Genomic DNA, 24,758 nt, shown 5'->3' with positions numbered 1-24,758 from the left:
TAATCAAGTACTCAAAACCATCATTTTTCATCCTCAGGATTTCAGGCTGTTATGGCCTGGCTCCGCCCATACGCACTTTGAGTGACAGTCAGTCCACACAGTCTGCGACTGGTAGACAGAGAGAGATAGAGAGAGAGAGAGAGGGGGGGGGGGGAGAGAGAGAGAGAGTTAGAGAGAGAGAGTTAGAGAGTTAGAGAGAGAGAGAGAGAGAGAGAGAGAGAGAGAGAGAGAGAGAGAGAGAGAGAGAGAGAGAGAGAGAGAGAGAGATTATTATTATTATTATTATTATTATTGATAAGGCCCCCTCTCTCCCTCCCTCCCTCTCTCTTCCTTTCTTTTTTCTTTCTTTCACTCTCTCCCTCTCCCGTTCGGGGGGGTGTGCCGCGCGGCAGGTCCCCCCCCCCCCCCCCCCCCCCCCAAGTACTCCTGAATGCTCTCTATCTCTCTCTCTCTCTCTCCCTCCCTCCAGGGTTTCACTCTGCCACAGTATGAGGAAGTGGTTTCCACTAGCTGTGTAGATTGTGGGCGGGCATTAGCTACAACCACAGAGCCAATCACATCACTGTCCGCTACCCAGAGCCTGAGTGACTCACTCAGGCCTTCAAATCAGGATGGCCTAATTTACTGGAGCAGGAAATGGTCTGAGCTGAATCAGAGCAATCCGCCAATATGGTATTTAGACACTAAAACACATTGATACTAACTCCTATTACAATAATACAATGCTAGAGACTGAAAAATGACATTTATAATGCATGTCACCTTTAATACCTGCTGACATTACAAATTTGAGTTTTAGCTACTCTAATCTTTGGGTTTGGCATGGAGTTGTTTGTGGTCATTAATATTTGTGGACTGTCTGAATAACGGGAATAACATGTATTAACAGATTTGACATCATACATATACAAATCCAATCACTTGAAATACAAGATGCATCACGTTTAAACTGTTTTATTTAAGCGAAAGAAAAAACACAACAAGACAAGTCAGCAGTAGGGCTGGGTTAAAAAATAAATGGATTTTCTGATTCCAATCTATTTTCATTTGAATAATTTGATATTGATGAATAAAATCAATAAAAAATTAAAGTGTCCCAAATCTGAATTGAAAAGATGAGATTCCATGTGATTTGTTCTGTTCACACTCTAAGTCAGATTTGAGTCACATGCAGAATGCCTGCAGTCCGAACGTAAAACCCTAGGTGCTGTCTGTCCAATTATTAGCCTAAATCCTACAGTATAATAGAGCTGGTAGTTTGTAGGCAGTAGTAAGCCAATCATCTTCCAGTGTCCAGCCCACGGCCTAGAATTCCCACACCACAGTCAGACGCTTCTATTGCAGAATCAGGATTATAAACTGCGGGTGCTTATAGCCCTCTGTGGACGCAGGCAGAGCAAAGAGGTATCAAGATGAACTCCAAGAACACGGCAAGACCCCTCTGAGACGTCATGCAGGCGCCGTGGAGAGGAGGGCGAGAGACGGAGAGGAGGGCGAGAGGAGGGAGGAGCATTTACACAGCAGGACACTCAGCTGGAACAAGAAACAGGAGAAAACTAGTGAGTTAAAATGCCCTCAAAGCCTGGCTTTCATGTCACACACCTGGCAATGTAACAGCACTGTATAACAGAGACATTGGTAACACCAGCACTGTGTTGGTGACAAAGTGTCTGTGTGTGTAAAAAACTATAAAAACTATAAAAAATTTGTATTAAAAAAAAGTCTCAAGCAACACCCAGATGTGTGTAAACTTCTGTTCAACCCAATAAGTACTAGTAGGAACCGATAAATATTCTGTACGGATTCATACAAGGAAGTTACACCGTAAGTTACACGTAATTACACTGTAAGGTCTGGGTAATTACACTGTACAAGTTTTACCGCATGTGTGCGTGTGCACGTCTTTCTATGTTTTTAGTATCTTTGACTTGTCACAAGACTACCATTCTTCAGCGGTTTAAGAGTTGAAGCCGCAGCATGTATGTGCATCTTTCTATGTCTTTAGTATCTTTGACTTGTCACAAGCCTACCATTCTTCAGCGGTTTTAGAGTTGAAGCCGCAGCATGTATGTGCATCTTTCTATGTCTTTAGTATCTTTAGTATCTTTGACGTGTAGCAAGCCTACCATTCTTGGGCAGGATGGAGATGTTTTCAGGGAGGACACCGGTCTTCAAAGAGAACTGTCTGAACTTCTCCTGCAGGACAGCGCTCACCTCAGGACCACGGCCTGCCAACACAACAACACAGTCATTAGAGAAACCACAGTCTTACTTCTCAACAAAACACATTATAATAATTAATAATAATAATAATAATAATAATAATAATAATAATAATAATAATAATAATAATAATAATAATAATAATAATAATAATAATAATAATAATAATAATAATAATAATAATAATAATAATAATAATAATAATAATAATAATAATAATAATAATAATAATAATAATAATAATAATAATAATAATAATAATAATAATAATAATAATAAATGCATTACATTTATATAGCACTTTTCTAGACACTCAAAGCGCTCCCCACAATGTAGGGTGGAAATTGCCTCCTTTACCACCACTGGTAGCACCCAACCTTGGGCTACGCTTCAGGCTCAATGGCTGCCATACACTGGCACCAGGCACACATCACACTACACAATGGCTGAATGGCTCAGGAGACAGGGATTGATATCAGCCAATTAAAGGCCATCCCATAGTCGAGCGAAACGTACACGGAGCGGACTCCGCAGAGGTCCTTGCGGACTCAAATCAGACTCCAAGTGCGAAGCTCCAATTTTCTAACCGTGCGGTGTTACGATTGCGCTTAGATGGCATGACGATTGGAACCCAGTTGCAGATTTAAACACGGGAGCTTGGAGAGAGCAGGCAGGAGACGGCGGTGTGATAAACAAAGGCTTTACTTAAATGACAGGAAACACAGGATACACGTAAACACGGGTAACAAGAAATAATGACCCAGCAATGGATGCTGGGCCGACAACACCTAAATACACACACTAATTAGAGCAGAAGGTGATTGTTAACAGGACACAGGTGTGGTAAACAGAACTAACACAAGACTGAACACACAGGGAAATAACCTAGAACAAATGTACAATACAGAGGCACACAGACTAGAACACATTTACAAAAACACAGACAGTAGGAACACAACACTAAAACAGTGGAAACAATATAAACAACAAAGACAACAAATGTACCAAACACAGATTAGTGCAAATAATATAACATAGCTGAGTGGCCTGACCCCAGAGCTGCAACATCTGGATCACGCCACCAGATGGCAGTGGTGTATTGTGCAGTGGTGTATTGTTATTGAAAGGGGGTATGAAAGGAGGTTGTGAAGGTCCAAATCCTGGTCCAGCCAAACCGGGGGGAAAGTTACCGTCTGGTCCAGCAGGACCGGGGGGAGCGTTACAGTGCGGACGTCCGCTCACTTGGTGTCACACAAAACGCTGCGTTGACATCGACCTGCATCTAATGTGACGCCGATCTGCATTTTACTTTGCTCCGTGCCAAGTGAGAGTAGGGCAGGATCATGATTAAATGGGTAGGATTGGTCTGGTAAAACGTTGGCAGGTAGATGACACAAAATTTTGTTTTACTATCGCTAATCGTCATCCATTCCAATTCATATACATTTGGACCATGTCTTTTTTCATCATCTGAAGAAACTTGAGAAGTTTGAATGGCTTTTATAAATGAAGTGTGTAAAACTGCGAAATATTGGAACGGAGATAACCTAGACTCTTTATTTTGACATTGGATGACGACATGACAGAAGTCTAAACAGTGTGGGAAAAATTGTGTAAACTGGCGTGAGACATGTAGGAAATTGGTACGCAGAGGTCCGCTCGACTATGAAAGCTCAAAGAGTCCGCGCGGACCTCCGTGGAGTCCGCTAAGCTTATATTCCGCTCGACTATGGGAGGGCCTTAAGGGGAAGGGATGATTAGGTGGCCTTGATGTCAGAGACCTGATTGGGAATTTGGCCAGGAACATCGGGGAACCCCCTACTCTTTGCGAAAGGCGTCCTGGGTTCTTTAATGACCAAGATTCAGTCAGGACCTCGGTTTAGCATCTCAACCGAAGGACGGCACTCGCAGCTGTACCGTGTGTCCCTATTACCGTAACAGGGGCATTGTTACTGATTAGTCCAACGGACAGAGTGCCCCCTGCTGGACAACAACAACACTTTCCGACAACGGCCTTGACCGGGGCTCGAACCGGTGATCTTCCGATCATGAGTCCGGAGCTCTACTCATGTAGCCAGGCTGCCGGACACTACCGTCGTACTTCGCTCTCAACATCTGAAGAAGGAAATGACTACTTTGCAAATTGGGTACAGTTTAGGGATGGGCATCGATTTTCGGATATTCGAATAGTTCGAGGAATAGTTCATGCAAATATCGTTTTGTCTAAAAAAAAAAATTCCCTTGTTTTTACCAGCACCTACACAGCGTAGTGTATTGAGAGGGGACCCTATTAACTGTTACACCACTGAACGGCATGCTGGGTACAACTTGCTAGCTAGCCAGGTAGCATAGCAGTCTGTTAACAGCTGGGAGAAGAGAAAAGAAAGACACAGAAAGAGAGACTGAAGATGTTCCATGGTAGCAACGTTTTGTATGTTTGCCATGTTGTTTCACACACATTTCAAGCATCAGTGGTAACTTTCGGAATGAATGCTTTACATTTGCCTGCTCCGCTAGTGGGGGGGGGGGGGGGTTATATAAAATATAAAACAAAGTTGATCCTGTTTATCTTAGTGGGTTATGTAGTTATGGATTTGCTTCTTACTGGGTTCATAGTATTGTACAGCACTTCGGATAGAAACATACATCAAATTGCATAGGCCTATAGATGCTGTTTGAGGAAAAATATTCTGTGATTTTTACATGCATTATTTATTTAAACGGTGAAGTTGTATGTATAAAGAGAGACATGGACTCACTGTAGAGCTGGTTGACACCCCCGGAGACTCCGTTCTTGGTCTTGATGGTGTGGACCAGAGCGTAGGTGTCATACTGGACCTCAACGAAACGCATGTCATTATCGTTGTTCCACCCTGAGAGAGAGAGAGACGGAGAGAGAGAGTGGGAGAGAGAGAGAGACAGAGAAAGAGAGAGACAGAGAAACAGAGAGAGACACAGTTAGCCTGATCACGCACAGTGAGTTAGTCTGTCTGTGTGTGTGTGTATGTGTTCAAGAATGTGTTTGTGTGTGTGTGTGTGTAGCCTACTGTATGTGTGTGTACTGTATGTGTATGTGTGTGTAGTGTATGTGTGTATGTGTACTGTATGTGTGTGTATGTGTGTACTGTGTATGTGTCTGTATGTGTGTGTGTGTATGTGTACTGTATGTGTGTGTACTATATGTGTATGTATCTGTTTGTATGTGTATGTGTACTGTATGTGTGTGTATGTGTACTGTATGTGTGTATGTGTACTGTATGTGTGTGTATGTGTACTGTATGTGTGTGTATGTGTACTGTATGTGTGTGTATGTGTATGTGTGTACTGTATGTGTGTATGTGTACTGTATGTGTACTGTATGTGTGTGTATGTGTACTGTACTGTATGTGTGTATGTGTACTGTATGTATGTGTATGTGTATGTGTACTGTATGTGTGTGTACTGTATGTGTGTGTATGTGTACTGTACTGTATGTGTGTAGGTGTACTGTATGTATGTGTATGTGTATGTGTACTGTATGTGTGTGTACTGTATGTGTGTGTGTGTGTGTGTGTGTGTGTGTGTGTGTGTGTGTGTGTGTGTGTGTGTGTGTGTGTGTGTGTGTGTGTGTGTGTGTGTGTGTGTGTGTGTGTGTGTGTACTCACGCTGGCTACTGAAGGTGAAGCGTCCAGGAGTGTCTGTCTTCTTGGCCAGATGAGTCACACTCCAGCAGGTCCCATCAAGACTGAAGAAGAGGAGGAGGATGAGGAGGAGAGAGAGAGGGGTGGTCAGAGAGAGAGAGGGGAGGTCAGAGAGAGAGGGGTGGTCAGAGAGAGAGGGGTGGTCAGAGAGAGAGAGAGGAGGTCAGAGAGAGAGAGGGGAGGTCAGAGAGAGAGGGGTGGTCAGAGAGAGAGGGGTGGTCAGAGAGAGAGGGGTGGTCAGAGAGAGAGGGAGGTGGTCAGAGAGAGAGAGGGGAGGTCAGAGAGAGAGGGGTGGTTAGAGAGAGAGAGAGGAGGTCAGAGAGAGAGGGGTGGTCAGAGAGAGAGAGAGGAGGTCAGAGAGAGAGAGGGGTGGTCAGAGAGAGAGGGGTGGTCAGAGAGAGAGGGGTGGTCAGAGAGAGAGAGGGGAGGTCAGAGAGAGAGGGGTGGTCAGAGAGAGCACACACAAAGAGAACAACAACAAGCACAGGGGAAATCAACATCACTTGCTCACTGATTAAGATAAGAGATAAGAGATTCCTTTATTGATCCCCTTGGGGAAATCCGGGCATCATGGCAGCGTGGGGGAGGGGAGAGGGGAGGTACAGGTATGGGCAGGCATGGTAGTAGTAGAAAGACATAAATATAGGCCATAAACTATTAATCTGTATGATCGGTTATATTATGTGTCAATAAATATAGGAAATACAAAATTGTTTATCTGAATATATACTATGAGTAAGAGTAAAAGTAAACAGTATACACAAGGTACAGTGTAGAGCCTTTTACCTATAAGCCTACTGCGAGGGGCAAGTGGGCTGGCTTGAGTTAGACGCGTGCTTGAAGAATTCAATGTCCAGAGTGCTCGTATAATTTTCGATATGCCAATCCATTTATTGACCTTTTTTCTACCAAATAATATAATACAAAAAAACTCTTTTCCTAATTACACTGAACGCCGACCTATATGGCACATCAACACGAACACGACAAGACACGGTCAAAAACTGTATGGCTATTCCCCTTGCGCACCTGGGGCTCGTCACCCACTGATCAGTATATATGGGTAACCTGTGGTGGTTGCCATGGTGGTTGCCATGGTGACTGATAATGCCAAACCTCTGCACCGTGAGTTAAAATAAAACTAAATAAACAGAAGGGCATTTTGGCTCCAACATACAGTATACACAAGACCCTAACTGGCATGATATACGTCATACATTGTAGTCCGTGCAGGTTTTGGTGGTTAAGAGTCAGATTCACGATTCACCGGTGATTAGCGTGATTCTTCACATCACCTGCATCTTCACACAGCTGGTCCCAGGGCACCATGATAACACAGAGAGACTGATGTGAAGAGTGTAACTCACTTCAGAGTGGCGTAAGAGAGGTCCATGTCTCCTCCGGCAGTGGACGCAATCATGGATGTTCCCATCTTCATCGTTGCCATGTTGTCCACATACCACTGAGCGTTGGAGGAAAGACCAACCATGTACCACTTTCCAGCCATCTGGAGAGAGAGAGAGGGAGAGAGAGAGAATATGGTGTCAATATGTCAATATGGTGCTGTCATTGCATCCTCAATGAGCCTGAAACAGAGATACACTTCCTCACCAAATGTGAAAAATATAAATATATTAGAGGAACGCATTTAAAAAAAAAAAAAAAAATTAATAACAAAAGATTTTCTTAAACTATCAGATACAAAAACATGACCAGTCCTACTAGGGGAGGACTCAACAAGCTGTGAGCTAGCAGCAGTCTAGAGTATGTTGCTGCCTGCCATAAACTGAAGGACAGTGAGTGACAGTCACCTGACACACGTTTATGCTGTAATATTTGATGTTTTATGTTTTGATGATATTTTATGATGATATTTGTATGTACTTTGACATTGATATCTGTTTTCTAATTCATGTTTATGTTAATATTAATCATTTGCTTTGGCAACATGTACAAGTTACGTCATGCCAATAAGCCATTTGAATTGAATTGAATTGAATTGAATTGAATTGAATTGAATTGAATTGAATTGAGAGAGAGAGAGAGAGAGAGAGAGAGAGAGAGAGAGAGAGAGAGAGAGAGAGAGAGAGAGAGAGAGAGAGAGATGGGTGATAGAGAGAGACAAGTGTGGGGGGGGGGGGGGGTAGAGGGTTAAAGGTAAAAAAAAAATACACGATTCAATCAATGCTGAAATTCACTTTACGGAGGGACTATTCAGTATTTTTTTTTTTTTTTTTTTTATTGGTCTTTTTCCCCCTCCATTTTTCCTCCGATTTTCTCCCATCCCAATGTTAGTCGTATGCCAATTCCCAGTCCCTTCCTGGTCGCTGCGCTTTACCCCCCACAGTCAGATCATTTGGGAGAGTGGAGGCTACCACGTGCTTCCTCCGACACACGTCCAGCCAATCACCGCTTCTTTTCACCTGGCAGCGCGGATTCTCATTGAGAGGGCGTAGCGTGTGGGAGGACCACACTATCCCCCTCACGTCCAATCCGCGCTTAGCAGGCGCCCCGACCGAACTGTAGGAGTCGCTGTTTACAACGACCCGGACCCACCCCGCCAGCTTCTCCCACCCTCTGATACAGCCAATTGTATCAGTGCAGACGGCCAGCCAAGCTGGTGACAACCCCGGAGCTGTGAGCTGGATTCGAACAGGCGAACCAAGCTCACAGCTCCGGGGCTGGTGACGAACGCAATCTCCGCTCGACCACCTAACCGCCTGGGACTATTCAGTCTTAATAACCAGCACATGCTTAACGATATCACCTTTCTCTTAATTACAGATGGAAATTAAAAACACGGTTACTAGCCTCCTTTGACCTTTTACTTTGATTCCATTAACTGATTGATTTAAGATCTGAACTTTAACCTTCTAATCTAATCCGTGTCAGACATTTATTCCTACCGTCCCAGTGGGTTTAACCCAGATAACTGAATATTAACACACAGCGTTACAGATAGTACAGTGTAACGTGAGTCACAAAAGCTCTTCTCTCAGACTTCTCTCTCTCTCTTTCTCCTATTCTATCTCCATCTCTATCTCTCTCTCTCTCTCTCTCTCTCTCTCTCCTACTCCATCTCTCTCTCTCTATCTAAAAGTCAAATAAATCTGTATTATTATCCCTTAACTCATTCACTGCCAACAACGATTAAACTCGTTATTGGCCGCCAATCGTTGAACGCCAACAATGAGTATACTCGTTATTTGATCGTTATTTCTTTTATTCGATATTTTCATTCATTATCCATCCAGGGAGCCTGGTGTTATCATAGGGAATGAGTCTGAGATCGCAAAAGTCCAATACCGCCGCCTGGTAGTATTGCACATCCTTTGAAACTCTGTATTGGGCTGTCGATTATATTGGTCCGGGCGGACTTCTCTACTAACCTGAACCTAGGGCTTCACTCGATCGCATTGAATCGTTTTCGGGACCCCCGATTCATTATGTTGTGGTGGGTTATGTCGTGGGCCAAATGGAGATACGATCTACCAGATGGCAATCAAATAATTGGAATATTCTTTTTGGAATCCCACCAGCCACAGGAAAGAGCTATTTAACGTCAATTTCAGCTTGATTGTACATTGTTTTCATAACCATCGCCCTGATCAGCGTATGTTGTTGTACTAACAAATGCCGTTATTGACAATCAATTAATCAGAAACGACCCCCCCCTTTCATGCATTCATGATGTTCATCAACATAATACCAATCATATGCATTTTAATTTTGAATTGTAGCATGTGTAGGGACGAAATGCCAATGGATTTACATTTACATTTAGTCATTTAGCTGACGCTTTTATCCAAAGCGACTTACAAGTTCTGTATGACAAGTCATCAGGAAGGGCACAACTCTATCAGCTGAGTAACAATGTTCATCAAAGTGTTGCGTGAAACAGTGTAGGTTAGTTTATTAGGACAAGTGCATGACAGTAAGGTTCTATATCATACTGGCTGCCGCTCAGCGTCATCTGCACTAACCTCACTTCGTGCACATGCACTGAATAAAAATCCACAATGTACCTTTACATACCAACATTCGTCTGGCCACACCCCTATCCGCTACCTTCATAAGCAGGTGTGTGGTCACCTACTCGCCTCCTTCTTCCCTTTCACCACAAGGAAGTGCCTGTTGTATACATCACTTGACAAGGTTGTTTTAGCTGAAGAAAGTTGAGTTACGTGTTTAAATGTGGTTCCTTTGCCGCCGGACAGACGTCCGCTGTTGGGCGGCCGGCTCCTCTGGTGGCGGAGGATTTGAGACGCAAACTTTTTGTGTCGGCTCGCTCCCGTCGTAAGATGGTGGCTTGTAGACGCGAACGGCCTGGTTTTGGTGAGTTGCTGGAGCCGGATGAGGATGCGTCTGATTCTCCATGGCCAATGGAAACAGAGGACTACATGGTAGAAGCGGACGGGTTCTTGTTTGACGCCCCGGTGGAGACATGTCCGCCGCCCGTCCAGGTAACACTGGAGGGGGGTGATAGGTCTCCTTGGGGTTCCTCGTACACGGATGTTGGGTTAGAACCTCCGACTCGGCGGCAGGATGCCCTGCTATCAGCCACATCAGAATGTGGCTCTGTAACCAGTAGTCTGCTGCATGTGAGGGACGCGAGCTCGGTGGGGGAAAGTATGCAGGGGGAACTGCGTGCTTTGTTCCCCGAGCTCAAGGCGGCGGCGGCGGCGGCGGCAGTCGCAAACGGCGTGCCGCTGCCGCAGCCACTGCCTGTTCCTGTTCCTGATGATCTCATAGGTCATCTATGTCAACGCCGTCCTGTGAGAGAGATGGGCGTTGTCTGTAAATTTTTCCCCTCGATGGAGGCCTACGTCCGTCAGGGACAGGTGGTCTCCCACATCATGGGCCTCACCCCCGCCTACGTGCGAGTCACAAGGGTGGTGGGTTTGGTAGACGGCATGAAGGAGGGGGTGCCTCGGCTTGATAGGCCGATGGCAGCTCTCCTTTGTCCTGAGGTGGTGTGGGAGCCGTTACGGAAGCCGGTTCCCCAAGTGAAATCGGCGAGGCGGTTGGCTTACTGGAGTGACCAGTCATTTATCTCCGCGACTCAATCTCTGGCTGCCACTTCTAACATCGCACAGCTGGCGAGATTCATGTCCGGGATACTGACGGGCGGTACGGAGCTGACCGATTTGCAACATGATCAGCTCGCCCAGTCGGCAGGAGCCATCCTGCATCTGATCCAGCCGCAGGCCATCGCCGCTGGGAAAGTACGCGCCCTGGCCACTCTAGTCCAGCGCCACCTTTGGCTGGAGCAGGCGCGTGTGCCGGAAAGGAAGAGGACTCCACTTCTGACGGCACCCCTCTCCGATGCTGGACTTTTCGGGTCGGCACTGCAGTTGATGACCTCAACCTGCAGGGAGATGCAGGAGGAGCGTTCCGTGCTCCAGCCTCATTTCCCCCCGCCCGATGTCGCCGGTGGAGTCAGACGGAAGGCTCGTCGTCGGGGTTCCGCCGCCGTAGCCGCCGCTGCTACCACCGCCACTGCTGGACCTTCGGCAAAGAAGGCCAGGAGGAAAGAGGGCGCCTCCGCCACTGCAGCCGGCCCATCTACGCTCAGAGGTGACGGTAGGGATCGTCATGACCAGCCTCCTATCCTTTACCGTCCCTCCGGGGCTCCCCGGGGTGGCAAGTCCCGAGCGTGGCAGGCGTTGCTGAAAGTGACTTTTTTCCCTCTGTGGTCCCCCCCTGTTCCCTTCCCGGCCCAACATGTGTTTATTCACTAACATATGATGGGGATACGATGTGTGAACCTTTCGCTAGTGTGGGTTTGATAGAAGGGCTAGACTTTAAGTCTTGTTGGTCGCTACATTTCATGTTAGAGCTTAAGCAAGGCCTGCAGCTTACACTCGGTTGAAAAAGGTTTTTTTCTGCCTCGACCTGAAGGTTAGGTCTTCACATAAAAGTAGAGGTTAGTTGTGTGCTCTGTTGCTTAAACAGTGATATTGAGCCGCAACACTGTTGTGTTGGTCTGCAGTAATGCTTGTGTGTGTAAAGGTACCGCGGTTCAGGCCGCTCTCTCTCTCTATCAGATTTTCTGTGTCTTGCAACATAAACACGGGTGTCGGGTTCACACATACATAACTTTGGCCTTGTTATAAACCCTGTTCACAGACTTGTCTGTGGCTAGCGCGCATTGAATTAGCTTTGCGCTGTTCATTAGCATACTGGCTACTTAAGGTATCATATGGCTATTTGTTGTTGTCGTATTCAAGGGTTGGGCTTGCGAGGGGGTACCGGATAAACACCTCCTTCCCTCTTCTGATTGGTCGGGGGTTTTTTTTTTACTCTCTTTTCATTCGGTCCGGCCAAGCTGTTAGGCAGCTTGGCACGGGGGGGGGGTTCCCTGACTCTGCACCTATCACGGGCGGTTGAGTCATGGGTTTCCCCCCGTCATAGAAAACATCACTAGGCACGTTTCTATTGGACGACGGCTTCCGTGAGTTTTTTCAGACACGTATGTAGGGTCTGTCATTGTCAAGTTGTCGGGGCAGAGCGTAGGAACTTACTGTTCTGCTACGCTCAATATACATGTAACTTGAGTCTGTTGGTCACATCGCTCAATGTTACCGTGACTTTTCAATCTGTGGCTCACGTGGGAAGTCTCTCTGAGGATTCCCGTCTCCTCTCTGTGGTGAGGGTGGCGGGATGTAAGAATGTAAAAGATTTTTACCCTCGGCCGCATCACGTGGGATTCATGTCAGTCTGTGTTTCTTTCTTTTTAATAAAAAGAGGGAAGAATATGAAGCACGACAACTCCTTGTCGTTCTCCCAGGCGACTTGAAGGACCAATGTCTGGTGTCTGGTTAGACTATCCATTGATGTGTTTGGGTCTCGACGTGTACATAATGCTGGCTCGGGGTGTTTCTGATAAGAATCACGCATGAGGCTGGTACGCCTTGGTTGCTCGTTATTAAAACAGCATTTTTATAGGGCAACTGGGATGGAGGTTTTCTCTTCCAAGCGCCTGTTACTAGGTCTCGACGGATTCTCATTCATATCTGGGGGATGTTAACGGAATAGAACAAAACATAGGTAGAGGGGTCTCACGCCCTTGGGGTGGGCCACTGAGCGCGGTACGAATGGGACCGTCTGGGTGGCGCCCTCTTTTCATGTTTTAGATCGACACGCGTACCTACCCCCTCTCTTGGAGTGGGGATGTCGGCGTGGTTAGGGCACGGGACTGGTTCTGGTCACGCTGGTCCAGGTCAGTTAACCCGTTGTCCGCCAGGGACGCAGATCTGCTGTTCTGGTACCCTGAGGGACTTGTGCTTTTTTCGGAGGGAAAAATGCCGGGTCGGCCCGGGTGTCACAGGGTTGGGCGTTATGGAGACCCTTTGTTGGGTACATGTTGTACCCTGCGCTATCATGAAGGGGCTGGTTCTCCATTCTTTTCGCTCCTCTCTCACGCATGGCGAAGAGGGGGCTGTTGGGGTGGTCTTATGGACCTCCTCTGGTAGCCCTATGTGCTTCCCGAGCCGCCAGGCCCGGTCCTAAGTTGTGTTTCGTCGACCCGTAGGCCTGGAATAACCCTTTTTTGAAAACTGAAACACTTGTACTGCGGTGTAGCCAGTGTATACCCGCAGGTGTGTTTTGGAGTTTTTTCTTGAGGGGTTATAGGAACAACCACCGCATGTGGTACCAAGAGGGTGGTTGATTCCCTGGTGTGTTGGAGCAGAGTCAACTCCCGGGTTACCCGGTTGAGTGTGCCCCTGCACGTTCATGACGCCTGCCAATCGTGTCAGCTTTCTCTGCCTCGGCCCCTCTGGGTCGGGGTTTTTTGGTGGAGGCTTTGTCATGGTGCGCAACAATGCCAGCATACGCCCCTTCCGCCGGGGTGCTGTTTTCAGTTGACCCCTTTGGCGCCTGTCTCGTCCGCAGTGCTCCAGGCTCGGGTCAAACGCTTGCTGCCTGGTTTAAGGGATCGACCCCCTCTGGGGTCGTCTCCCCGGTGCGCTGCCTGCTTCCGCTGTAGTGTAGCCTTTTGAGTGCTTCAAGTTACGGCTATGCTGACTGCCTGAGTTTGCCAGGGTCAGTGTGCCAGGCGGCGTACTAGTGGGGGGAAGGGCCCGCTCTTGGAGGGGCCCTGTCCGAATACGCTGGCGATGTGGGGGGCGGTGTCACTAAGTGACCGCCTGGTGAGGTCTTGATGCTGTGGCGTCATTGACCTCTCCGGGCCCCCTTTTTCCGGGGGATCCAGTCCCTTCAGTGGGTCTGGGTCTTCCTTCGCGCTCCGCTTCTACGGCCTTGCCATGGGCTTGAGTTTGCTCTCGACCACGTGATTTTGGGGGCGGTAATGAGGTTTGTTCCTTCCGTTCGTTCCCTGGTGGCATGCGGGTTGTGCGTGTGCGTAGTCGTGGGGTCAAGCCACGGTCTGCTCACCCTGTGCGTTGAGTTGCTCGAGTTTTCTTCGCACGGTCGGATCCGTCTCCCTCCCGTCCTCCAATAGGGGGGGTATCCTCCATTAGGGAGGGTCGGGGGGGCTCGGTCCTCCCCGGTTCTGATGGTTGTGGGGGGCCTCAGTGGGGTACATTTGTCGAGCTTCAGGCTCCCGCTCAGCTCCTGTAGTGCAGATGACGCTGAGCGGCAGCCAGTATGATATAGAACGTAAGGTTATGAATATAACCAAGTTCTATGAATACTGGTGACGCTCAGCGTCGGGACGCCACTGCAGCCTTTGATCTCGCCTTGTGGTGAAAGATTGGGAAGGAGGCGAGTAGGTGACCACACACCTGCTTATGAAGGTAGCGGATAGGGGTGTGGCCAGACGAATGTTGGTATGTAAAGGTACATTGTGGATTTTTATTCAGTGCATGTGCACGAAGTGAGGTTAGTGCAGATGACGCTGAGCGTCACCAGTATTCATAGAACTTGGTTATATTCATAACCTTACGTTAGTTAGGTTAAAAAAAAATTAGATAATGGTTGAAGAAGTGCGTCTTTAGTCGACGGCGAAAGATTGGACGAGTTTCGGCTGTCCTAACTGGGGTGGGTAGTTCATTCCACCATTGTGGGGCAAGGACTGAGAATAGGCGACTTCTCTTTGATGACCCTCCCGGAGCTTGGATAGGAGTAGGTCTGAGGCGGCCAGAAGATGCAGAGCGTAGGGTTCTTGAGGGTGTGTAGTTAGAGACCATTGACCGGAGGTAGGCGGGAGCGGTTCTCTTTGCCGCACGGTATGCTAGGTTGAGGGCCTTGAAGCGGATTCGTGCAGCAATGTGCAGGTGCAGTGCAGGTCCCTAAGAATTGGGGTGACATGGGCCGACTTCGGTAGGTTTGAGATCAGGCCATTTAGTATAATACACATCGCGGGCCATTACTAGCCTCCCAGGAATTACCCTAAACCACTCTAAAACCATACTTATATTCACCACGGTATAAAACGGGGATTGTATGGCTGGAAATAGTTTTTCTTTTTCACATATTGAACGATAGATACTCGATGTCAAATGGGCCATAGTATTGCATCCATAGCTATAATATAGAATATAGTTATAGCCCTGCAAACAAGGTTTAATGCGTGGCAGCGCATAGCCATATCCCGGAAACAGCGTGGCAGCCAATGAGTTAAGAGTGAAGTAATTGAAGAGTGACATTCAATTGGTAGCAGCGTCCATGTTCAAAACCCATATTAATGAACACAATAAAAGGAAACATATCAATATATTGCAATATATCCATAATCTATATCTGTTAATACAGCGTATGGATCACAGGGATGCAAATTGGGTCAGATACTTGTGCAAATACGAGCCAAAGTCCTCTTAAGGCACCAGTACTTTATTAATAATTTTTTTTATTATTATTAATTATTATTAATTTCCAGGTTCTCTTTTTTTCAGCAATATAACCAATTTTCCAATATAATTAATAATGTTTTTGCAGACTCCTTCTCATCCAAATATCTAATTGTAAAAAGTGATCATTAATCATACGAGTGAAATGGTTTAAAATATATATATTCATATGTACTTTTTTTTCCAAGTCTGTGACATAATCTACATTAGACTATAGTGAAAGTGGTCAGTTATGTTCACATTCTTTTTTAAATCAATATCAGATTCCAGTGTGAACTGGTCACTCTCCTGAACTGACCCACATGCACAAATGAACAATAACGATGATGGACGTGAACATGGAGGACACTGAAGTCACAGTTATGGTTTAATTTACAAGTTGAGTGCAGTGGAGGCCAGCTAATTAAAACAAATCAGACCAGTAGCTGGTTTAAGACCACTATGAAAGTGTCCCAAAGATTCATCAGAATTGAAAAGATCAGATTCCATGTGATTTCTACTGTTCACACTGTGATGAAAAAACAGATGAGTCACAAAAGAGCAAAACATTTAGATTTGGGACACCTTTGGGACACCAGTGTGATCTCTCTCCTACTCCATCTCTCTCTTTCTCTCTCCTACTCCATCTCTCTCTCTCTCCTACTCCATCTCTCTCTCTCTCCTACTCCATATCTCTCCATCTCTCTCTAGCTCTCCCTCCTACTCCATCTCTCGCTCTCCATCTCTCTCTCTCTCTCTCTCTCTCTCTCTCTCTCTCTCTCTCTCTCTCTCTCTCTCTCTCTCTCTCTCTTTCTCTCTCTCTCTCTCTCTCTCTCTCTCCATCTCTCTCTTACCTGATCCAGGTTGAAGTCACTGACAGGTATAACCTCAGCGCAGGCGGCCGCCGCACACAGCAGAGCTATCAGCATCCTCAGCAGTGTTGTCCTCATGGCTGTCCCTCGCTGTGTGTGCGTCCTGCACAGTGTGTGTGTGTGCGTCTTGCACAGTGTGTGTGTCTGTGTGTGTGTGTGTCTCTGTGTGGGACCAGAGGTGGTGAGGACGGGACTCCTTATATTCTCTGAGGCCTGTCTCACCTCCCTCTCCCTCCCTCTCCACCTTCCCCTCCCTCCCTCCCTCCCTCCCTCCCTCCAATAGACTCAGCATGTGGACAGAAGTGGGGGCAGAGGAGGGGGGAAGAGGGATATAAGGAGGTGAGAGGGCGCGCGCGCGCGCGCGCGTGCGTGCGTGTGTGTGTGTGTGTGTGTGTGTGTGTGTGTGTGTGTGCGTGCGTGCGTGCGTGCGTGCGTGCGTGCGTGCGTGCGTGCGTGCGTGCGTGCGTGCGTGCGTGCGTGCGTGCGTGCGTGCGTGCGTGCGTGCATGCGTGCTTGCGTGCGTGCGTGCGTGTGTGTGTGCGTGCGTGTGTGTTATAGATTTTTTTTGTAATGTGACTCAATACCACCAACAACATCAATTCACCTCTGTGATAACACAACCAGATACATTCCTATGGTAGTAAATGTTTACTCTTTATGTACAAGTTGCAAAACTGCAACTGGCACTGATTTTGCGGCTGTGCTTTCAAGGAACCAAACTGAATGAAATAAAAAGAAAAAAAGATGTTCCAGACAATGATTCAGTTGTTTCAAAAATTCCCTTGGCTCTGCTGTTTTCAAATCTATTTCTCGTATACAAATGTAGGTTTTTTTAGATGTTTTGTGTTTTTGTTATGTATTCACCTCACATCTCTGTCAGTATGTAAATACGTAACAAATAACAATAAGTAAGAAAATGAATTGTGTCCCTCTGCTACTTTCATCTCTTTATTCTACTATAATACACTGTGTATAGGAAATATACAAAATGTTCTGGAAAGAAGCCATAATGTACTTTCAATGTTCGGGAGATCATAACCCTAATTATAACTACAGGAAATCACAGCGGAATTTTTTTATTCCTGCCCTGGTCTATCCCCAGAATCATTTTGATCAGAAGAATTTACAGCGGAATTTTCTTACCTCTGGAAGTCAGCTCCGGTCGGAGTCGTTTGTTTAGTCGCCCACGTCTCCGGCCTCAGGTAGCCCCTCGTCTTCACCCTGTTTTTGGAGGGGAGGTATGGGACTGCATGCTTTTAACCGTTGGCTCTGAATTCGCTGCCGGCTCACCTAGAGCATCCTGCAGAAACAACGCCAAATTGTGGTGGAAACTTACGAGTAAAAATTACTCAGCGACCGGAGAATGCGTTTCAGGATATTTATTACAACGAGAGCACGAGGTCTCTTCTTCCTACCCCAACCAGAGTCGAATTGTGAACAAGAGCCCAGAATACAGTTTGCTCATCAGTTTTATACAGTATACCAAAGCATAGACTCTAGGCGGAGCCACTCAGGAACAGGTGGCGAGTATAAATAGAGATGTCTCCTCCCATTCTTTCTCTTTCCCCCAGCCTCTCAGTGAGAGGAGAACTATAGAACTGCTGCTCTGCCATGTGAATAAATAAACCACACCAAAGATAGAAACCATGCCTCTTGACCACATTATTGTCGCCCTATAGCCGGATTCTGTCAACAGTCAGCCCATCCACCCATGTAAAGGGTAAATAAGCCTCCGCTAAACCACCAACATTAGACACCGATTGACCGTCAGCATGAATGGTTAAGAGGAGGGAAGAGTAAAGACAGCCCCGGCGGGGTACATGGGAACGGCGCCCCAACATTGTAGCATTAGCACCAGCTGCACGCGCTAAGATACTTGGAGAAACATCCAAAAGTGAGTCATGATGACCACGTTTATCCAAATATCCCGCCCCCTGCGCCAATACATCACTCGGTCGTCTCACGAGACAACGAGCAGTATTACACATGCCAGTACCAATGCCTGCTAGCGCAGGTCCTACCTGGGCGCGACGTGGCTCGACTGCCAACCGTCACGCGAAGTCCCTCGGTCCGCTGTCATGCGACGAGGAAAAAACAGGACAGGACCGCCGCGCTGTTTAGGACGTGCCGAGAAGGTTCCAGGGGCTGGCAAACTTCTGGCGAATTCCCAACATTGTGTCATTTCTCCTTGCGCTTCATAACAATCTCCAGTTTCAGGTAGTGCATCTGAGCTGCTTCCGCGTTGGAAACGAATGAGGAAGGGTGAGGCGTGACCACTTCCAGGGTAATATAGAGTCACGCATGGGAGTGGCGTGGTCACGTGCAAGTGGGTGCATTTGTTTTGTTTCCCAGAGCACACTAGGTGCTAGAGATAATGATATATCTCAGTAGGCAGAGCGAGACGCGAAGCCAGATGATATATAACCAGGCCTCCCCTTTTCCCCAGAGATCAAGGCAAAGCAGGAAACACCCTACTACTGTCATTGATTTTCAGTTAATGGTTTTGACTAATGGTTCACCGTTTCTTCACATAAGACCCATTGAGATAGAGGAGAATCAAAGTTAGAGGATGTCTTGTGCGGGGTGCATGCAGCTGTGCAGGGGTCAAGTCTAATTCCGTTACAGTAGAACTGGGGATGTTTTGAGTTCATTAAGACGATGAACTAGACATGGCTAAGTTCATTACCAGGCCAACACGACACAGTATATCATCGTTTAAAGGGAAATGTATACATAGGTAAGTTAATAATAATGAAGACCTACAGAAATATGTAAGTTAATAAAGGAGACATTGTAGTGCCGAGAGATGGGAGTCGGAGACGGTAGCTCGAGGTAGAGCGAACAGCATTTATTTGTGAGACAAACACAACATGCTACTGCTACGTTGCTTGCAGTCGACTGACTTGTGGTGGCAGGTAGTGCCACCTCATATAATGTTCGGGCGGAACTCTTGTTCCTAACAATAGTTCCGTGGGTGAATTATGTACAATTAACAATCACTACACAAGCCCCCCCAGAATTCATCCATGGTCAAAATCTCCACGGCGGGGAGAGACAACGACCCGGCCGCGGCGTGAGCGGACAACCGGGGGCGCGGTGCAAGCGATTGCGCCCTCCACGGCGCCCGGGGGCATGAACCGGCCACGGTGAGTGCGGAAAGCCAGGGGCGGGGAGGTAGGGGTGGCGCAAGCGCCCGCGTCCTCCCCGACACCCGGGGGCACAGACGTCGACGAGGCCAACGGCGGCTCCGTCGTTGGCGGGTCCCGGGGTAGCGGCGGACGGCCTCGGCGGGGGGAGAGGGCCAGCTCTAAGGGCTGGGAAATGTCTACGTGGGCGGGTTCAATCTTGTGGTGGTTGTACCCCACCTCAAAGGCGAGCCTTCGCCAGTCCTCAGGGGCCTGTGGGCTAGGGTGTCCGGTGGATAGGTCATTCAGCAGCGTCGGACCCGAGTGACCAATCGCGACGTCCTCCAGGCGTAGACTGGAATCTGCAGTCCCGAGGGCCTGGATGTCGTGGTCGGAGGCCTGTTCCGAGCCCCTGTTGACGTAGTCGAGGTCCGGCTGTACAGCTCCGATGACGACGTTGGGCTTCTCGGCGACGTGTCTCGCGGCGCACTCGGAATCGTACGTGAGCTGTTGTCGTGCCGACCATGGCTCCGCTACCCTTGACTCAGAAAACGTGAGGGGTTTGTGGTCGGTGAAAGCTGTAAGAAGGCCGCCGTATGTCGCCTCATCGCGGACACATGCCAACGAAGCCTGTGTCTGCGCGTTTATTAGGCGGCCATGTCTAATGTCCACGAGGAGCCCGTGTGCACCCAGGAAATCTGCCCCGAGTAGTGGGAACGAAATGTCGGCCGTGATGCAGTCCCACGTGAACCGCTGGCCCCCAAAACACAGTTCCACGGTCCTTGTACCGTAGGTGCGGATAGGGGTATCGTTGGTGGTCGTCAGGCGTGGACCTCTATCATCGCCGGCGGTGTCCTCTTTTGTAGCTGGCAGGACGCTCCTCTGAGCTCCGGTGTCGCAGAGGAATTTGCAACCGGAGAGTGTGTCTCTAATGAAAAGCAGCCGGTTCGACACACCTGCGCTCACCGCTGCTACTGGGCGCAGGTGTCTGCGTTTATGCGTTATGACGAAAGTGCAAGGGGAACGGCATCTTGTCGCCCTCGCGCCGAAACGCGCGTGGTAATAACACATGCCTGCGGCAGCGCTGCTCCTGTTCTTCCTCGCCCCTCCCCCCTGCGGCGTGTAACCGCGAGTCGAGGCTATTAGCCCTGGGGCAAAGTGTCGAGTGGCCAGGTAGAAGCGGTCTGCCTCTTCTGCCAAAGCACGGGGATCAGTAGTCGCTGTATTGGCAAGTGCCGTTTGCACGTGTGGCGGCATGTGCCTGAGAAACAGTTCGATAAACAGGAAATCAGGCCGTTCTGCACCCAGCAGGTTTAACATCATCTCCATGTGCTCCGAAGGTTTGCTGTCCCCCATGCCTCGTATAGCCAGCAAGCGTCGGGCCCGCTCTGACTGTGACAACTCGAATATTCTGAGTAGGTGCGTCTTAAACGCCTCATATTTATTCCGGGCAGGCGGAGCTGTTATGAAGCCTACCGTCCTCGCCGCTGTAGTGCTCCCGAGGCTCGAGACGACGTGGTAATATCTCGCGGCGTCGTCGTCAACCCCTCGTAGGGCGAACTCGTAGTGCCTCTGTTTGAGCGAACCACGCCGCAGCAGAATGCTCCCAAAACTCCGGCAATCGAAGAATAGCGGCATCGTTTGCCATGTTCGGTTCGGTCCCTGATACTTCAGCGAGACCAATGTCGGGGTCACCAGTGTAGTGCCGAGAGATGGGAGTCGGAGACGGTAGCTCGAGGTAGAGCGAACAGCATTTATTTGTGAGACAAACACAACATGCTACTGCTACGTTGCTTGCAGTCGACTGACTTGTGGTGGCAGGTAGTGCCACCTCATATAATGTTCGGGCGGAACTCTTGTTCCTAACAATAGTTCCGTGGGTGAATTATGTACAATTAACAATCACTACAACATACAGATCATAACCATTAGGGTTGTGATCTCCCGAACATTGAAAGTACATTATGGCTTCTTTCCATTCAGTATATTTCCTATACACAGTGTAGTGCTGTTAATAACTAACCCCACAAACACACTCTCTCTTAGCTGTCCATCGTGTTCGATGATGACGCTTGCTCCAGGGATGGGGAGAGGGGGGGGTGGGGGGGGGGGGGTTAGCGACGCTGCCGCTGGTGCCACTTCTCGTGGGCGTTGAGTCCGATCCTTGAGCCGCACACCCGTCCACAGATGGCGCAAGGGAAGCCAGATACCTGGGGGATGCCAGCCGCCCGCTGGTGTCGTTGCGTGCGCCTCTCAGATCTTCGGTCTTGGTTCGTTTGGTGTATTTGGGAAACTGCAGTGGCACAAGTGACTTGCCAGGCTGATCTGTCGAGTGCCAGAGTTTCAAGCTGCGTGATGTTTGCACACTTTAGGAGGTCCCTGGTGTAGTCCTTAAAGCGTCTCTTTTGGCCTCCAGCAGCCCGCTTTGCTCCTCTCAGTTGGCCATAGAGGACTTGGCGGGGCAGGCGGTGGTCAGGCATACGTATGGTGTGCCCTATCCAACGAAGATGTTTTTTGGCCACAGCTGCGGCCATACAGATTGAGTTGGTGTTGTTGAGGATGTCTGTGTGGGGGACTCGATCTTCCCAGGTCAGGCCGAGGATCCTTTGGAGGCAACGGATGTGGAAAGCGTCCAGGTTGGTGATGTGCCGGCGGTATGGGGTCCAGGATTCTGCTCCATAGAGCAGAGTGGAGAGACATACTGCGTTGTAAACGGCAACCTTGGTGCTGATCTTCAGGTTTCGGTTTTCAAAAACCCTGCTGCGTAGGCGTCCAAAGGATGATGCCGCTTTATTGATACGTGTGTGTATCTCCGCGTCAAGGGAGCAGCATGAGGACAGAGTGGAGCCGAGGTAGGTGAAATGATCCACTGTTTTGAGTGGAACACCGTTTATGTGAAAACTGGGAGGTGTAGAGGTTCGGGAAGTGAGTTGGGACATGACTTCGGTTTTTTGTATGTTGACCTGGAGACCGAAGGATTGGTACAGGCTGGATATGGTGTCGAGAGCATGCTGCATAGACTCTGGACTGTGAGCTAAGATGGCACAGTCATCAGCGTACTGTAGCTCACATACTTGGCAGGATTTTGTCTTTGTGTGTGCCTGGAGCCGGCGGATGTTGAAGAGGCTACCATCAAGGCGGTATTCCACATGGACACCGTCTTCATGTCCCATGGCTCGGCGGAAGAGGCAGGTGACGGCAGAGAGGAGGAGATTAAAGAGCACCGGAGCCAAGACACAGCCCTGCTTCACCCCAACATTAACCTTAAAGGATTCTGACTGGAGTTCACCCGTCTGGACTCTGGCTTGCATCCCGTCATGCAGCTGCTGAAGGATGGAGAGAAACTTGGGTGGTACCCCAAGTTTGTTGAGGTGTTTCCAGAGCAGCTCACGGCTGATGGTGTCGAAGGCTTTGCTTAGGTCTATGAAGGCTATGTAAAGATCCTTGCGATCTCCCGAACATTGAAAGTACATTATGGCTTCTTTCCATTCAGTATATTTCCTATACACAGTGTAGTGCTGTTAATAACTAACCCCACAAACACACACACACACACACACACACACACACACACACATAATATATAGTTTCAAGTTCAAGTTTCTTTAATAGTTGTCATACAGATACATATAAACACTAGTGCTGTCAATCGATTAAAATATTGAATCTGATTAATCGCATGATTGTCCATAGTTAACTCGCAATGAATTTTCTTTTCTTTTTTCTAAATCTACCACGGATCTTTTTCAAGTTTTAATACTCTTATCAAGTCAAGTCAAGTCAAGAGTTTTATTTGTCACGGCATACAAGTATACAATGAAATGTGGGTGGTCTTGCCCGCAACGATGTGCAATACAGTAGTACAACATATAATAGAATCCAATAGACAACATTGTGCAATAAACAGGTAACATAGTGGGACATCACGGTATTTGTACATAGTTATTTACAGAGCATGAAGGACATGCTAGGTCCCTTGGTAGTGCAATACACTGTTACTATTTTTAAAGTGACCTTTCTTTGTGGCCATAAGTGTGGGCGTGTGCAGCATGAGTGAGTGCTTTCTCATGTTAAAGTGGCTGCTAGTGTGCGAGCGTGCACAGCGTGTGTGTCGTGTGTGTGCTAATGTGTGCTTGTGTGTGTAGGGTTCAGTGTTCTGTGACCCTCAGTGTTCATTGTTCAAGGCTCTGATGGCCTGGGGGAAGAAGCTGAGCCGAAGCCTCTCTGTCCTAGTAGCTGGTGTTCGCAGGCGTCTGCCTGACCTCAGCAGCTGGAACAGGCTGTTATTGGGGTGGTGAGGGTCTTTCATTATTCTGCAGGCTCTGGATTTGCACCTCTTGTTGTATAGAACCTGCAGGGGAGGTAGTGCAATACCCGTGGTACGCTCGGCAGAGCGCACCACTCTCTGTAGGGCCTTCTTGTCCTGTGCCGTGCTGTTGCCATACCAGGCAGTGATGTTTCCAGTCAAGATGCTCTATCAACTATGATGACTATCAACATGAGAGTCAACAAATGCTTGCTTTATGCAGCCATTTAACACAAAAGGATTACATTGCATCCTCATGCAATCCTCATGCATTGCAAATTTGCATCAAATTCAAAACAGAGTGATGCACAAAAAAACTTAAAAGAAAATAATAATTTAAAACAATGAATAAAGTGTGCATGAAATAATAGGGGAAAGAAAACGTTAGGAACTTGTTACATTCACCCACACAAGGGCTGAGGACTCACACACACCCCCTCTCTCTCTCACACACACACACACTCTCCCAGCTCTCTTTTTCTCTTGCCCCTTCCTCATCTCTCTCACCCCCCCCTCTCTCTCTCTATATCTCTCTCACACACACACACACACACACACACACACACACACACACACACACACACACACACACACTTTGAGTCAGAAACAAACATAGTATCAATGAGAGTATCAATAATACACATGAAAAAAAGTCTAAAAAAGAAAAGTCTTAAAAAAGTTTTTTTTTTCTTTTTTTTTAACGCTATTCATGCGTTAAAAAACATAGTGGTGTTAACAGAATTGTGCGTTAACGCGTTAAT

At 47.9% G+C, this 24,758-nt stretch overlaps 1 protein-coding gene across 1 annotated transcript; it reads right to left on the bottom strand.

Annotated features, from left to right (window-relative positions):
• Positions 1 to 1,005: 1,005 nt before the first annotated feature.
• On the bottom strand, positions 1,006 to 16,715 carry LOC311238213 (lipocalin-like). Its single transcript, XM_084326238.1, has 6 exons — positions 16,549 to 16,715; positions 7,271 to 7,410; positions 5,868 to 5,947; positions 4,983 to 5,096; positions 2,127 to 2,228; positions 1,006 to 1,533 (listed from the first exon to the last, which is right to left on the bottom strand). The coding sequence occupies exons 1-6, from the start codon at positions 16,642 to 16,644 to the stop codon at positions 1,514 to 1,516; spliced, it is 552 nt and encodes a 183-aa protein (XP_084182364.1). The 5' UTR covers positions 16,645 to 16,715; the 3' UTR covers positions 1,006 to 1,513.
• Positions 16,716 to 24,758: the final 8,043 nt, after the last annotated feature.

This window comes from Notolepis coatsorum (assembly GCF_963971535.1).
Source record: "Notolepis coatsorum genome assembly, chromosome: 12".
NCBI lineage: Eukaryota > Metazoa > Chordata > Actinopteri > Aulopiformes > Paralepididae > Notolepis > Notolepis coatsorum.
The sequence above is the reverse complement of the archived record's forward strand: the minus strand, read 5'-3'. Positions and strand labels throughout refer to the sequence as shown.